The following is a 15939-nucleotide window of genomic DNA, read 5'->3' on the forward strand; positions in this document are numbered from 1 at the left end:
TCAACCTATTTTTACCTAATCGAATTTAAAATAGCTTAGATTACAAGTGTAGTGGAGTATTAAAATCCGCTTCGTTTTGATCTAATTAACTCGATGTATTATGGCACAAGAAGAAGTCAAATCAGTCGAATCGATTGGGTCCATATAAAACTAATCCGCTCATAATTTAAGACTAATTAGAGGTAGATGTGGCGCGAGAAGATTGCGATTATTCTTCGGAACCAAATTGGTGACAAGATTTGGGGACAAGATTTGGTATATTATAATATAATCACGGAATCAAATTAGGACAAGTCAAATTGGTGGCAGATGGGGCATGCGAATGATATTTAACAGGAAACATGGGAACTTGTGGGGGCTTAAATACAAAATGTGCTAGTGTCATTATAATATTTATGTACGAATATATAGGCATTAAGAACTGATAAATAAATTTGCATTATGATGTGGTTCCACTTCCACGTGGGTGGCCCCATTATGCTGCGTTATATTACTATCTATCGTCGACCACTTGACAGGGTCACTTTGTTGACGGGTTGCCATGAATATGCAGTAGATGTCCTCTTCAGATCACTCGGGGGTTGGTAGGAAGAGAGGAGGGGATCACTCGGGGGTTGGTAGGAAGAGAGGTGGGGATCACTCGGGGGTTGGTAGGAAGAGAGAGGAGCGGGGGCGGTGGGCGGGTTTTGGTTTTCCCCTCCGTCACGTGGTGCCGCCATCACGTCGACTTCCACCGTGTCCTACTAACCCCCTCCGGCATCTTCTGCAGCTTCTCTTTTCCCGAGAACCATCGAGACACCGTCACAGTAGCCTGAGCCGTCGAGAAACAGAGAGAGAGAGAGAGAGAGAGAGAGAGAACGTGATGAGATGGCCAGAGCGTGGTCCACGTTTCGTTCCGGTGATTCCAAATGGCGGATGCCTCCTCGTCTCTTTCTCCCTCTCGATCGCCTCGGTTTTAGGGTACCCTGTGTTATTTATTTAAGACGGCACTAGCCTTCTCCTGGCATCAATCTCCCTCGCATTGAAGTAAAGCGGAGCGGAGGAAGGCTTCCGTGGCTTCCTCTCGCCGTCGAGTCACGCTGGGCTCTCCTGCTAGTTTTGTTTACGAGGTAACCATGAGCTACCTACTTCCTCCTCTCGGAACCTTGCTTGCTGCATCCATTGCTCTCAACAAAATGCTTTCTGCTTATCTACTTTTAGACCCAATCAGTACCCTATTAATGCTTCGCGGAGTAACGGTACTTGTTGTCTATCGATGAGGAAACCGTTGCTGCTTACGGCATTGACGTTTGTTTACGAGCTGGTTTTACGATGCAGTCTTTTAGTTGCTCTCTCGTCTTCTTCTCTTAGCTCAGGAGCGAAGCGATGTCTACTCTGCCAGCACCTCCCCGCCCCAAAAGGAAGAAGATTTGGGTGGACTATCTGGTCCAGTTCCGATGGATCATCATCGTCTTCGTCGTCCTGCCCCTCTCCTGCTTCATCTACTTCCTGTCCTACCTGGAGGAGCGGAAGACCGAGAAGAAGCCGTACAAGCAGCGGCAGAAGGAGCACGAGGAGAACGTCCACAAGGTGGTGAAACGCCTCCAGCAGCGGAATCCCTTCAAAGACGGCCTCGTGTGCACGGCTCGGAAGCCCTACATCGTCGTCGGCATGCGCCACGTGGACTACAAGCGCGCTCGCCACTTCGAGGTCGACCTTTCCCCATTCAACAACGTCCTCGACGTCGACAGGGAAAGAATGGTCGTCAAGGTGGAGCCCCTGGTGACGATGGGTCAGCTTAGCCGGATCACCGTTCCCATGAATCTGGCGCTCCCGGTGGTCTCGGAACTCAACGACCTCACCGTCGGAGGCCTCATCAATGGCTACGGCATCGAGGGCAGCTCCCACATATACGGCCTCTTCTCCGACACTCTGGTCTCCCTGGAGGTCGTCCTGGCCGACGGAAAAGTCGTCAGAGCCACCAAGGACAACGAGCACTCCGACCTCTTCTACGCCATTCCTTGGTCTCAGGGAACGCTGGGCCTGTTGGTGTCAGCCGAAATCAAGCTCATACCGGTAAAGGAGTACATGAGGCTGACCTACAAGCCGGTGAGGGGGAGCCTGGGGGAACTGGCGCAGGCTTACGCCGACTCGTTTGCACCCAAAGGTGGCGACCCGAAGAAGATGCCGGATTTCGTCGAGTCCTTGATCTTTACGCCCACGGAGGGGGTGTTCATGACCGGGGCCTACGCTTCCGAGGAAGAAGCGAAGAGGAAGGGGAACGTGATCAACCGGGTGGGGTGGTGGTTCAAACCGTGGTTCTATCAGCACGCCGAGACGGCGTTGAAGAGGGGCGAGTTCGTGGAGTACATCCCGACGCGGGAGTACTACCACCGGCACACCAGGAGCTTGTTCTGGGAGATGAAGCTCATCCTGCCGTTCGGCGACCAGTGGTGGTTCCGGTGGCTGATGGGGTGGATGATGCCTCCCAAGATCTCCCTGATGAAGATTACTCAGGGGGAGGCGATCAGGAAGTACTACCACGACATGCATGTGATACAGGACATGCTGCTGCCCATGCACAAGGTCGCCGACGCCCTGGAGTTCCTCCACCGCGAAATGGAGGTAGGTTTCCGTCTTTACTTCCTGCTCCCCCTGCTTGAATTGCTAGTACTACACACCGTGACGCATGTCATGCTGGGGTTTTGATTCAGGTCTATCCGATCTGGCTTTGCCCACATCGCCTCTTCAAGCTCCCGGTGAAGACCATGGTATACCCAGAACCTGGATTCGAGCTGGATCCGAAACAGGGAGACACCAGCTTCGCGCAGATGTTTGCGGACATCGGCGTCTACTACGCCCCCGGGCCTGTGCTGAGAGGTGAGGAGTTCGACGGCGCCGAGGCCGTGCACAGGCTCGAGGAATGGCTGATCCAGAACCATGGTTTCCAACCGCAGTACTCGGTGTCGGAGCTCAGCGAGGACAACTTCTGGAGGATGTTCGATCGAGAGCTGTACCACCACTGCCGCAGGAAGTACAAGGCGATCGGGACTTTCATGGACGTCTACTACAAGTCCAAGAAGGGGAAGAAGACCGAGAAGGAGGTGCTGGAGGCGGAGGCCGCGATCGCAGAGACCGAGTACGCCGTAGCCGAGAAGGAGAACTAGAACCGAGCGAGCCGCCTCCAGCACGCCAATAAGATTGGGATTTCCCATGATGGATGGAACTCGAGTCGGGCAGTATCTGCCTGCCAAATCTTCATGTGCTCTTTGATGCTTTCAAGTAGTGTAAATCGTGTTGGAGCTCTCTTCTGGACTTGAGGTTATCTTGTGATGCCAAATCTTAGTTTACCATTTGAAGCAATCGAAGCTCCTGCAATCCACAATAATTAGGTAGTAAGGGAGTAGATGACAACGTTCATAGTGCAATGCAGGGTTTTAAGATGGATCACTGTTTACCGGCAAAAAGAGACAGAACACAGCGACAAAAAATCTCTCAAGCCGTAAAAGTTTCCCACTAGTAAATTCATATAAGAAAAACATCGTCGAACACGATCGATCGATAACAAAGAAAATTATGCGATGGGATCAAGAATTCTTGAGCCATGCTCTAATGAAATCAACCATGATCGGATAATGAAATTTTTACGCCGAATAATGGAATAGGAATCATTCCAGCCTATCGAAAATTGTATTCCATTCTGAACCCGTAGAATAGTACGATCAAGAATTTGCAAGGCATCGGAGGAAGGCAGACCGAACCTGGAGAATGGTTTCGAACCCATAGATTGATGGGGAAGCGTCGTTTGCAAGATCCGGAGGCGATGAATGTTGCAGGGGACTGGCGAAGGGGAATGGATCGTTCTTGAGAAGGGAGACTAGAGAGACTGGGGATAGGCATTTTGCTCCACCGGATCGACCTTCTTCGACCGCTCTCTGTTTCTCCAAACCCACGGCAACAAATGACAACGCGAGAGAGACGGCTCTCTATCGAGTTTGTTACGAGTGGAAACAGATCCACGCCGTTCATTTTAAGCAGGTCACAAACCGATTATTCTTGATAATTACGAAAATGCATTATTTTGCAACAGTCACAAACTCACGTTAGTTTACTATAGTTAATGCTGACTCATCTTTGGTTGTTCGAATACTAATACCACGACAACTAATTTCTTGTTCGAATGGATCTCCGCACATTAGTTTGTAATCCAAGATGTGAAGGCGATTGTTGGTAGTAAAGTCCTCACCAATTGGCGGCGATGACTGTTCACTATCCCCCCCAATTCTCTATAAATCATCACGTTTTCCCCGGCAACAGTGGACAATCTGATGATGAATTATCTTTCGAATAATAATAAAAATTATCATCGCTATCTCATATGTATTCAGTAACGAAATCAACAAACGCGACAACTAACGCCAAGCCCCGTAGTAAACACGCCGTTTTCTTTTTTCTCCTAGGAAAAAAAAAAGGGGGAAAATAAGCAAGAAAAATCTCTAGCTAAAGGAGTTCATCCCGATGGCCGACTCGGCGATGCGGTAGCTGGAGTCCCGGCCCTTGGCGTACAAGAGGTAGTAGAACACGGAGAGGATCGCGGTGAGGACGACGAAGGCCGCGCCGGCGGCGAACACGCCCTTCCGCAGCACCTCGCACGACGGGTCGTTCATGAAGTAGAAGCCCCGGTACCGCGTGTGCCGCGCGTTCTGCACCGATCCCGCGAGCAGGCACGCCTCCGCCACCAGAAACGCCAACCTTGATCGCAGATGGAGCCAGCAATTAGCGTTTACCGCGTCAGCATTACGATCGTGAGGAGTAGGGAACGTTGATTACCAGCAAGAGAGAAGGAGGAGGAAGACGCAAAAGCGGGATCCGCCACGGCGGAGCGAGGGGCCGCAGCAGTAGCACCTGGTGACGGCCGTGATGATGAGCTGGCTCAGCAGAAGGAGGAGAAGGGATCCGACGCCGAACCCCGTCGCGATGTCGGAGTCGTAGACGCAGTAGGTGTACTCCTTCTCGGAGTCCGGCACCACCTGGGCCTGCGGAAAGGTAATTGGGGGTTCAGAAGTTAGCATCGGGAGGCAGATTGGGATCGGATCGTCGGGATGTCCCACCGTGTTCCTGCGCTGCTCGGCGGCGATGGCGAGGGCGAAGGCGACAACGTCGAAGACGAGGACGAAAGCGATGACTACCTTGGAGTCCATGGATGAGGAAGAGGAGGAGATCGATGGATCGGGGGAGGAGACGGTGCGAGGAACAGAGCGGCGAACGGAAAGGGAAGAGGGGCGACTTTTCGTGTAAGCAAACGCGTCGGGGTCCTTCGTGTAAAGACGGAGTATTTACGGCCATGGAAACACTTAATTTATTCCAGAAAAATCAATAATAGTAAATAATAATAAAGAAGTCGGTTCTGTTATCGGAACGGATCCGGATCTTATACTCCGGCCCGTCTTCTCAACAAACAAATATCTGACCGCAGCGGTATCAGTATTTCCCCTATCACTGAAATAGGTTCGATCTCATTTCTAGACCATCGATAAGTTCACGGAAAGGTAATAATATAACCAATACTCCATTAAGAACATGGAATCAAGAAACAGGAGACCTTATTCGATCTCGATCTGCCGAGGAGCATCATCCTCGGCTTCCACCTCGGCCCCTTCCGCATCGATCTCACCGTCGGCGGCGATTCCGGAAGCTTCGACCGTCTTCGAGATCCAGTCCCTGAGCGGGTCCTCGTTCAGATCGAGCCTCAGAAAGCCAGCAAACACCCCGCCCATGAAGGCCACCGGTTCCTGGAAGATAAGGAGCAACCAAGGGGTCAATCTTGTCCTTGCACACCAACTCCCCCTTTCTTCTTCCCAACCAACGGCAAAGGGAATAAAATGTCGAATACCTTGAGGGCATCTTTGAGGATGGGATCCTCGAATGGGTTAAGGCAGGCTTGGATTCGCTTGACAGCGACTGCAGACTTCCGCTTGCTCTTGTTGTTATCAGAAGAGGAAGAAGATGGGATGAGAGGGTTGGAAATGAACTTCTTCTCCCACTGCCAAGAGAGATTCCGAACTTCATATAGAAACACAAAGGGGAACAGATGAAATTTGAAGATTAAGCGCTCTCACCTTCACGGGAATCAAGGATGAGTTGAGGAGGAGAGCCATCGCTTCCAGGCCACTTCGATGGATCTTACTGCTGCTGCTCTCTCCTCTTATCTATCGACCCAATTCAGGTGTGGCAGGAAGAGTTTTTTACCTGCCGTTTCCGGAACACACCAAAAAATCTCCCCCGTTGGGCTTTTATATTTATGAAAAAAAATATTGTGGTTTTTATTTTAGGACGATTTTTCTTTTTTAAAAAAATTACTTTTTCATTTATTTTTCTATGCTCCTATTTCTGTTGTTTTCATATTAGTATCTTTATGTTTTTTTTAATTCTATGAATATCATCTCTTCTCTCTCACTAATCTCACGAGCACACAAAGGTGAGCGTGATTTATGGGGAGTAGAGGGGTGGAGAAAATGGATGCAATAGGCATAATGGGTGGAAAGGACATCAAATAGAGGCGATCTCACGTTGGGGGCAAGGGTGGAGGTGACAGGTGGAGAAGGGCATCGTATAAAAGCAACTAGGCCTCGCAACGTAAGCAGGGTTATAGGTGATATAGGTGATGAAATATTACAGACTTAATTGATTTTGTCTAAATTATATGGTACTCTTGTGTGTCAATCCACAAGAGTATTAGCCTCCTTAAAATCTCTTATGGTTTTTTAAGGATCGACAAAATAGAAGACAAGAAAGTGTTTAAATAGAATATCTCATAAGTAGTAATTTTAACAAATACTTAATAAGTAATATAAATTTTAAATATAGATTTTGTAAATTTTGAGTGATCACGTGACAGAGGGTCCAAGGTAATCTACCATGATCATATGTCCTCATAAGTATTCACGGGTAGCTCCTATGTGTCATATTAGCTAACACTTCGTACCATTTTATAGAATTATAAAACTCTCAAAATAGCTACCTAGATAGTTTATTTCTGAACAATTTTATATCTATGCGATGATTGTAAATAATTTTTATTTATAAATTTGAAACGATCACAAAAGTTAACCAAAATAAGACTGCTAAATCTACTGCAAGTCTTCTACTTACCATATAAAAGCATAATCATACAAACATACATAAGCATTATATCGAACGTCATGTTTATAATTTTATTCATGATGGAAAAGGAAAAGAGAAGAAAGGATATTTATGGAATTAAAAAATAAAAGCACTATTTGAGAAAAATTAAAAAATAGAAAATCTTGTAGAGAAAAAAAAAAGTAACCTTTTTCAAAGAAATCACATATTATTTTATGTATTTATATAATTTATGTAAGGCATGTGAGGATGGGGGCAAATATCAACATGGCGATCTAGACGGTTCATTTTAGTCAATTGCCATGAGCGATAGCGAGTGAATTTAGTACTTGAATCAAATATTCGATGATAAAATGCTTTTTATCTCTTTATAAAAATATTTTACTAATAAATAAGAGTAAAATTAAGAACTAATGCTCTAATTAGAGAACCACCAAGCCGTAGATTCTAATTCTATATGATTTTGACGTCATCACGAGTGACGACGACACAGGAATGCCTAAAGTGAACCCAACAGTACATGCTTTGGGCGTGCGTATGTGCAAGTTATGCATGAACACATTGATCCATAAGTTATGAATGATATGACATTAATGTGGTGCTAACCGATGATCCGGTTGATTTGACACATAATTACATTAAAGCTTAAGAAATCACTATCGAGTTGCAATCACATGTTGGAGCACTCTTATTCTGATGCTTGGAGACATAATAATATAGCGCGGTTCGGAGAAGTGCAGGTCTCCTCTCCTACTTGGGAGTCAACACGTACATCTTGCAAGCGTGAGGGTCCACCACGGCGCCGCTCTCTCACGGAACTCGTAGTTTGATGCTGGGAAACAAATCGACGTGAGCGCTCGTCCATCGCGACGGAAGCACAAAGGAAGAACACTCACCGCCCACAGATCACGAGCGTTGACCATAACGGATGGTTGCAGGCCGACGTCCGTCCATTTTGCGATGATGGACGCCGGCGAAGATCCTCTGTTCCACATCACCACCGCCCACCCTCCCACGTCTAAGTGGACTGCACCACACCTACGTAATTTATAATATCACTAAATAATCAGAATAAATAATAAGCATATATTATTTACCTCTCCGTCGCCTCCCCCCACCACCTTCTTCCCTTGAACTCCGAGCTTGTCTATTCGATATGGTTTCCACGAAGGTATTTAGGGCTCAGAAAGCAACCGGATATATGTAAAGATTTGTCGGATGTTGACCTTGATTGACGGCGATGACCTCTGAGTTGCCAAGAATTTCTAGGCTCTCATTTCTCATCGACCGAACATCGCATCCGATCAATAGAGGAGCCTGCAATGATCGAAAGAACAAGCTTCAGACTCCTTCCTCTGCTCTTCAAACTAGCAAAACAGAGGATTACGAGCTCCTTCGGCACCTTCATCAATGCCCATATGCTGAAATGGGTTCGGTATTCCTCTGTCGTCATCCCACCATTTCCAACTTCGAGCATGCCAGGATCTACACCACCAGCTCTATCTCAATCTGCTAAGCATCCGCTATTGATGCATCGTGACTTACCATTCCATCCACCGAGTCCTGCATAGAAAGCCCACTTGTCGTTCTCATCGGCGATTGATGTCATGCTGCTAAGACATGAAATTTTAGTTGCTGAATCACGCGAAAGAATCTGATTTCAAGGTGATCAACAGGGACCTGTTCCAATTGTCTTCGATGTCTCCGGTCGTCCTCCAACTGTTTCCTAGGCTGCTCGCCCAAGTTTCTGGGTTATCTTGACCCCTGTGATCCATGTGCTTTGTTCTCAGAGAAAGCCATGCCCAAGTCATCGCAGCAGCACTCCATGCAAACATAAAAACCCACCATTCACACAAAGAGAAGAAGATCTTCCTCCCGCACTTCTGAAGAGTGTCGCTCATCCTACTGTACCTGTGAGCGGTGCATCGAGCTATGAACAAGAACTTCTCATGGCGACGAATTAGACCATCACCTTTCTTGTGGACTACTACCGGGGCATACTTCAAGTAATCGACCTTCTAAAGAAACACAAGCTCAAAGTGCTTAAAGCATGGCAGAAAGAAAGCACAGATTAGTCTATATTTTTTATGGAAGGCCTTGAGGAGAATGAATCACACCCATGAGGCGAAGATCTTCGCGTCTTGTTCTTCAAATCCGAGCGATCCAAGCATCGTAATGCTGCATGTCCGTGACCTGGAATCCATTACCGAAGGTGTCAACCAAGCTTTCCCCAAATCAAATGGTTAAGCCTTGGCATTATATGTTGGGTTCTTTTAAACATATCAAATATGGATCAAACAATTGTTTTATAGAATCAAAACCATCATCTAGATTCAAAAACATACTTTATAGATCCAAAATAATGGATTAAGAATATTTCCATAAAACTTATTTAATCCACTATAATATGCATGAAATCCTACAACAATTGATAAACATATTAACACGGAAGCGTATCTGATAAATCCATTAGAATATTTTCTGAATAAATCAGTGATTTGGTCTTCCAATTGCAGAGTACCTTTTGAACTTTAGATTTCTCTTTGACGGGTGAAGAGAAACTTCATTTTTTGATACTGCAACCGGGGACCATAACCTTATTTATAGTCATAACTGATGAATCTACAATTATGATTGTATTCATAATTGATGAATCTGCAATTATGCCTCAAGAGTTTCATATTCCTAACTTATCTCGTCATTAAGTTAGGAACATGGTGGTATCCACACAATTAATTTTCATAACAATTATGTCCCTTAGCCAAATAACTTTACTTTAATTGGATCACTTTAATTTTGGCTAATCAAAATAATAGCTTAACACATTTAATTATACATGTGTGACCCTTAAAATTCCAACAATCTCCCACTGAGTCAAATATGTATCCTTATAAATGTGCTATACTTTATGAGCTCAAAACTGTTGCCATTATTTAAACAGGACATACAAAACAATCTCGTCCATTGGCCATATTAATATAGGACCAAAGCGGTCTTCGCTATATCAATCATAGCTAAACCCATCAATGATCACTAATATTAACATAACCAAATGACATAGATCAATTATGAAATGTGTAGCATGAAAATTACATGAATGTGATCTATACATGTCAATTTTCAACTGGTTCAACTTTATCTTTATGAGATCATTAATAACTTTAATAGCCATAATGTACAAAGTATAATAAACTGAAGCTTTATTTCTGATCAGAAAATGTCTGTACAAATACAGAATCTGGCATAGAACATACAACAAACATATGACAGGCTCCCACTAAACTGAAGTTTCCTCAAATTCTGATATACCCATATGAGCAGTATGCTCATGAAAAACCTTGAGTGGTACATCTTTTGTGAGAGGATATGTCAACATAAAGTTTGTTCCTAAGTGTTCTATAGAAATTTATTTACTTTGTACCTTTTCTTTCACAACTAGAAACTTGATGTCAATGTGCTTTGACTTAGTCGAGCTCCTATTGTTATTAGAGTATAAAACAGCTGATTTATTGTCACAGTATATCTTTAGTGGTCTTTCAATCCCTTATACTATTTGCAACTCTGTGACAAAATTTCTCAGCCAAATTCCATGATTGGATGCCTCAAAACATGCTACAAATTCCGCTGCCATAGTGGAAGAAGCAATAAGAGATTGCTTGGCACTACGCCAAGAAATCGCCCCACCAGCCAACATATAAATGTAGCCCGAAGTGGATTTCCTACTGTCTTGGCATCCAATAAAATCGGAGTCAGAATACCCAATGATCTCCAAATGGTATGATCTCCTATATGTGAGCATATGATCTTTTATCCTCTTTAAATATCTCATGACTCTTTTAGCTGCCTTCCAATGATCCATTCTAGGATTGCTTAAGTATCTGCCTAACACTCCAACAATGTACGCTATATCCAGATGCGTACAAATCTGTGCATATATTAGACTTCCTACAGTTGATGCATAGGGAATCTTATGCATTTCTTAAGTTTCCAAATTTCTTTTAGGACACTGATTGAGATTTTTCATGTATTAGATACATGTATCCATATCTAGAGTAATCGTCTATGAATGATATGAAATATTGTTGACCATTCCATGAAGGTGTAGGAAATGGTCCACAAATATCTATATGTATCAATTCTAAGACGTCTGTAGCTCTATATACACCTGATCTCCTAGGTTTAGTTTATTTACCTTTAATGCATTCAACACAAACATCTAGACCTAATAAGTCAATGGGATCAAGAATCACATCTGACACAAGTCTTTCAACTCTATTTCTAAAGATATGACCCAAACGTTTATGCCATAATATACCAGAATTTTCAATTTTACATTTAGTACCTCGCAATTCCGCATTCAAGGTTTCATGATAGGATGCTATAGTATCAAGTAAATATAGATTGTCATAAGTCATAAGTGAACCAGTTCCAATCATATTTGAATTTAAAGACAAAGTAAACTGATTATTTCCAAATGAACAAGAATAACCAGATTTGTCCAAATAAGAAACAGTAATTAAGTTCTGTCTAAATGATGGTACAATAAAAGTGTCTTTTAAATCCAAATAATATCCGGTACACAATAACAATCTAAATATTCCTATAGCTTCTACATCTATCGATTTTCCGTCCCCCACATAAATGCTTCTCTCAGCATTATTAGGCCTTCAGTAGCTTAGGCAACCTTGCATTGATACACTGATGTTAGTTGTTGCACCAGAGTCTAACCACCAAGTGTTTCTAGGTACTGAAGTTAAATTGATTTCTAAACAAACCAAAGTAAGGAATGTTCCCTGTTTAGCATGCCAAGCATGATATTTAGCACAGTCCTTCTTTAAATGCCCAAATTTCTTGCAGAAGAAACAAGTATCATCCTTATTTGTTTCTTCTGTACTGGGTCTTTATCAGCCTCATTCTTTCCATATTTGTATTTTCTTTTCTTGCCCTTAAAGTTGGTTTCGTTTAAAACCAGTACTGAATTGAGGTTAGCAGATATTTTTATAAGAGAACCTAAATAAGAGAACAATAGATAACCAGAAATTATGCTCATATTTATTACCATAAACTTAAGTAAATTCAAATAATGATTTAACCCATCTCAAGATACCAAGTGCAACATTAATATCTTGTCTTTGGACTTCAATATTAATTGCTAGTGGTAGTCTTGTTGTAATGATCAAATACTGATAATAAGGCATGTCAAATGAAAAACCCATCTTTGGATTGATTTATCATTTACATGTATAACTTTATAATTATCACGTATTTACCATTACAAGTATGTATAAAATCCTGCCAATCATTAACCTTCCTTTGGGCCGGATAATTACCGCATGGATGTAAATATACACTACATTTAATATTTTCATGGGAAATGTTATATATGAGAGGTCACTTTGGCGACTTCATATATTAAATTACTCAATCTAATATTAAACAATCACTAATTGAATTTAGACCATATTAGTCAAATTGGCTTGATCTTAATTTGTTGACTAAAATATTTAAAGCATATAAATCATTCAATTTATGTCAACAAACAACTTTATAGAACCAATACTATGTTTAATCCAACATAATATTGCAACAATATTATTAAACCAACATAATATTGCAACAATATCTAATTAATTAAATTCATATTAATTAGATAAAATCCAAAAACAATATTATTAAACCAGCATAATATTGCAACAATATCTAATTAATTAAATTCATATTAATTAGATAAAATCCAAAATGAATTTAGAAAATTTATGCCTTGTAGTGCAAAAATGAATTTTGCATATTGATGAATAGGAAAAGACACTAAGTGGAAAAGATAATCCAAAATTAAACTGATATCACATCAGAAAAAGGCACTAAATTGAATTCACTTTAAAATAGCATGATTACATAAAACTATCATCTTTCCTAACGATGATAGAACCAAATTACTTTATTGATGAAAACATCATTAAAATTCATGAGAAAACAAGCTTAAATGTTCATCAATCATTGTAGGATGGCTCTGATCCCACTTGTTGGGTTCTTTTAAACATATCAAATATGGATCAAACAATTGTTTTATAGAATCAAAACCATCATCTTGATTCAAAAACATACTTTATAGATCCAAAATAATGGATTAAGAATATTTCCATAAAACTTATTTAATCCACTATAATATGCATGAAATCCTACAACAATTGATAAACATATTAACACGGAAGCGTACCTGATGAATCCATTAGAATATTTTCTGAATAAATCAGTGATTTGGTCTTCCAATTGCAGAGTACCTTTTGAACTTTAGATTTCTCCTTGACGGGTGAAGAGAAACTTCATTTTTTGATACTGCAACCAGGGACCATAACCTTATTTATAGTCATAACTGATGAATCTACAATTATGATTGTATTCATAATTGATGAATCTGCAATTATGCCTCAAGAGTTTCATATTCCTAACTTATCTCGTCATTAAGTTAGGAACATGGTGGTATCCACACAATTAATTTTCATAACAATTATGTCCCTTAGCCAAATAACTTTACTTTAATTGGATCACTTTAATTTTGGCTAATCAAAATAATGGCTTAACACATTTAATTATACATGTGTGACCCTTAAAATTCCAACATTATATTGCCAAATCTAGCAAAATCTAGACATAAATACATTCGTTTTCTTTCTTTTTTTCCTCGCAGTAATAGTCGGCATCATAAAAGAACACAATAGTTCTGCAAGCATGGATGATTAAGTAATGGCATGACATAAACTATAATGACTCATATGATCTCATCAGCTCACCACTATCTGTTTTTTGTAGCTTTGTCTTCGTGCTCTCCCCCACTTGACCCCGCATGGCATTCAACAAATGCATTGCTCCCATCCGGGGTCCTTGCGACTCCTCATCATTGCTACTAGATTCATAACTACTCGAACTAAGAGTGACAGCTTTGCTCTTGTCCGATCGGAGAGGGGGGTGTGGATGGAAGTTGTTAAAGCATTGAGTGCCTATTTTTGTGGGCACTCCCTCACCATGTGTGGCCCTCCACACAAGAAGCATCCTCCAGGTTTCTGGGCCTTGCCTTTCGGGCTTTGCCCTTTGTGGTAACTCTTCTTCCTTTGTTCGCCCCCGAGCTCCTTCCCTCGAGAATATTTTGGCGGGCGATTGCCTAAAGATTGTTTCCTTTTTGTCGGGTCTTCAGAGGAAATGAAGTTGGTGAGCCTTTCTGCGGCAGCAATTGTCCCGATCAAATTAGTGACATTCCTTCGATGTAGTTCTTGTTGCGCCCATGGCTTCAGACCATCAAGGAAGCTGAACAACTTATCCTTCTCGGACATGTCTTGGATGTCTAGCTTTAGCGTAGAAAATTACTTCACGTAGTCTCAGATGAAAGTATTTTGGTGGAGTTGTCCCAGCTTCCTTCTTGCGACAAACTCGGTGTTCTCCGGTAGGAACTGAGTTCTCAACTCCCGCTTCAAGTCCTCCTATATGTCAACTCGACACCAACCTTATTGGATCTCCTCCCAACGGGTTCTCCACCAAAGTTTTGCTAGTCATAGGTGCCCAACAAGCCAATCACGTGAGTGATGACACGTGTGACTTGATACATAATCTTTTTGCTTATTATATTTTGGCATATATCACTTTATAACTATTGCATATATGCATATATATATATTGTGATGTCTTTGGATTTGTATAATGGGAATCGGATCGTGATGAGATCACGATAATGAGATCGATTCACCTTTAACACAGATCCTAAATAATCCCGGTCATAGGTTACTCGAGAGGGACATCGTGATAATCGGACATACTGGTGTGCTGTATACCCGTCCATATGATGGATGCAGCTGGTCTCATAGCTGCTCGTGTAGGGACACTAGGGATACAGTATAAGTGCTCATTGGAGAATGAGTTCACTGATTGATTCGCTTGCGGAATGCTGGATGGTTGATGATGCCTTATTGTCAGACAACGATTTCGTAGTCCTAATGGTGTATCTGGTCCTTAGACTTGAGACACCAAGGATGTCCTATATGAGTGCTCCACTCTTTGATACCTGACTTATATGTTTGGCTGTCCCATATCTAGTACAGCTGGTCAATGGGAGTGGTAGTCGACCTTACGAGGGCTATTGAGTGTCGATAGAGGATCATCCACTCTCGGCGTCATGAGAGGAATATCCCATGTGTTCATGCTCAAACAAATCCCAGGCCAGGGTCATTCGGGTTGAGAAAGAAAGAGTTCTCCGGGAGAATCCGATTAGTGCGAGACTCGAGTAGAAACCGTATGGGTCTGACAGCACCATGCTCGATATACGGTCTCTGAGATATTAGATGGATGAGGGACTATAGGTACACGGTAACTGAGGACAGACATGTCCAATGGATTGGATTCCCCTGTATCGTCTGGGGACTACGGCGTAGTGGCATAGTACGTCCGTAGTCGATGAGTCGAGTGAATTATTACAGAGATAATAATTCACTAAGTTTGAAGGAGTTCTGACATGTATGACTCACGACCAGCTCGATATTGGGCCTAGAGGGTCACACACATATGGTAGGCATTGCAATGAGTAGAGGTTTAGATATGAGATATCCAACGGAGCCCTTGTCTTATTGGATATCCAATAAGCCCCTGAATCATTAGATCCCATGGACGAGATCCAATAAGAGCCCATGAGAGATTATTGGATAGCGATCCACTAATCTAAAAGGCTTAGGTTATTGGATGCAGATCCAATACCCACTAGGGGAGGATCCATTAGGATTTGACAGGGGACCTCTATAAATAGAAGGGATTCAGAGCCTCATAGGCTAGAGC

General features: G+C 42.5%; 3 protein-coding genes across 4 annotated transcripts; 1 reads left to right on the forward strand and 2 right to left on the reverse strand.

Annotated features, from left to right (window-relative positions):
* Positions 1-779: 779 nt before the first annotated feature.
* On the forward strand, positions 780-3286 carry LOC135646233 (delta(24)-sterol reductase-like). Of its 2 annotated transcripts, none has more exons than XM_065165566.1 (3): positions 780-1109; positions 1351-2604; positions 2694-3286. In XM_065165566.1, the coding sequence occupies exons 2-3, from the start codon at positions 1366-1368 to the stop codon at positions 3144-3146; spliced, it is 1692 nt and encodes a 563-aa protein (XP_065021638.1). In that variant the 5' UTR covers positions 780-1109; positions 1351-1365; the 3' UTR covers positions 3147-3286. The 2 variants fall into 2 exon arrangements, with proteins under 2 accessions (XP_065021638.1, XP_065021639.1); XM_065165567.1 differs by having other exon boundaries at positions 781-1109; positions 1356-2604.
* A 1041-nt stretch (positions 3287-4327) lies between these two features.
* On the reverse strand, positions 4328-5371 carry LOC103994479 (uncharacterized). The gene is made up of 3 exons (XM_009414825.3): positions 5091-5371; positions 4810-5015; positions 4328-4731 (listed from the first exon to the last, which is right to left on the reverse strand). Exons 1-3 carry the CDS (start codon positions 5178-5180, stop codon positions 4476-4478), a joined length of 552 nt encoding a protein of 183 aa, XP_009413100.2. The 5' UTR covers positions 5181-5371; the 3' UTR covers positions 4328-4475.
* Positions 5372-5517: 146 nt separating this feature from the next.
* Positions 5518-6259, reverse strand: LOC135583513 (UPF0426 protein At1g28150, chloroplastic). Its single transcript, XM_065163015.1, has 3 exons — positions 6099-6259; positions 5873-6022; positions 5518-5771 (listed from the first exon to the last, which is right to left on the reverse strand). Exons 1-3 carry the CDS (start codon positions 6135-6137, stop codon positions 5583-5585), a joined length of 378 nt encoding a protein of 125 aa, XP_065019087.1. The 5' UTR covers positions 6138-6259; the 3' UTR covers positions 5518-5582.
* Between the last annotated feature and the right edge of the window lie 9680 nt (positions 6260-15939).

This window comes from Musa acuminata, chromosome BXJ3-8 (genome assembly GCF_036884655.1).
Source record: "Musa acuminata AAA Group cultivar baxijiao chromosome BXJ3-8, Cavendish_Baxijiao_AAA, whole genome shotgun sequence".
Taxonomy (NCBI): Eukaryota; Viridiplantae; Streptophyta; class Magnoliopsida; order Zingiberales; family Musaceae; genus Musa; species Musa acuminata.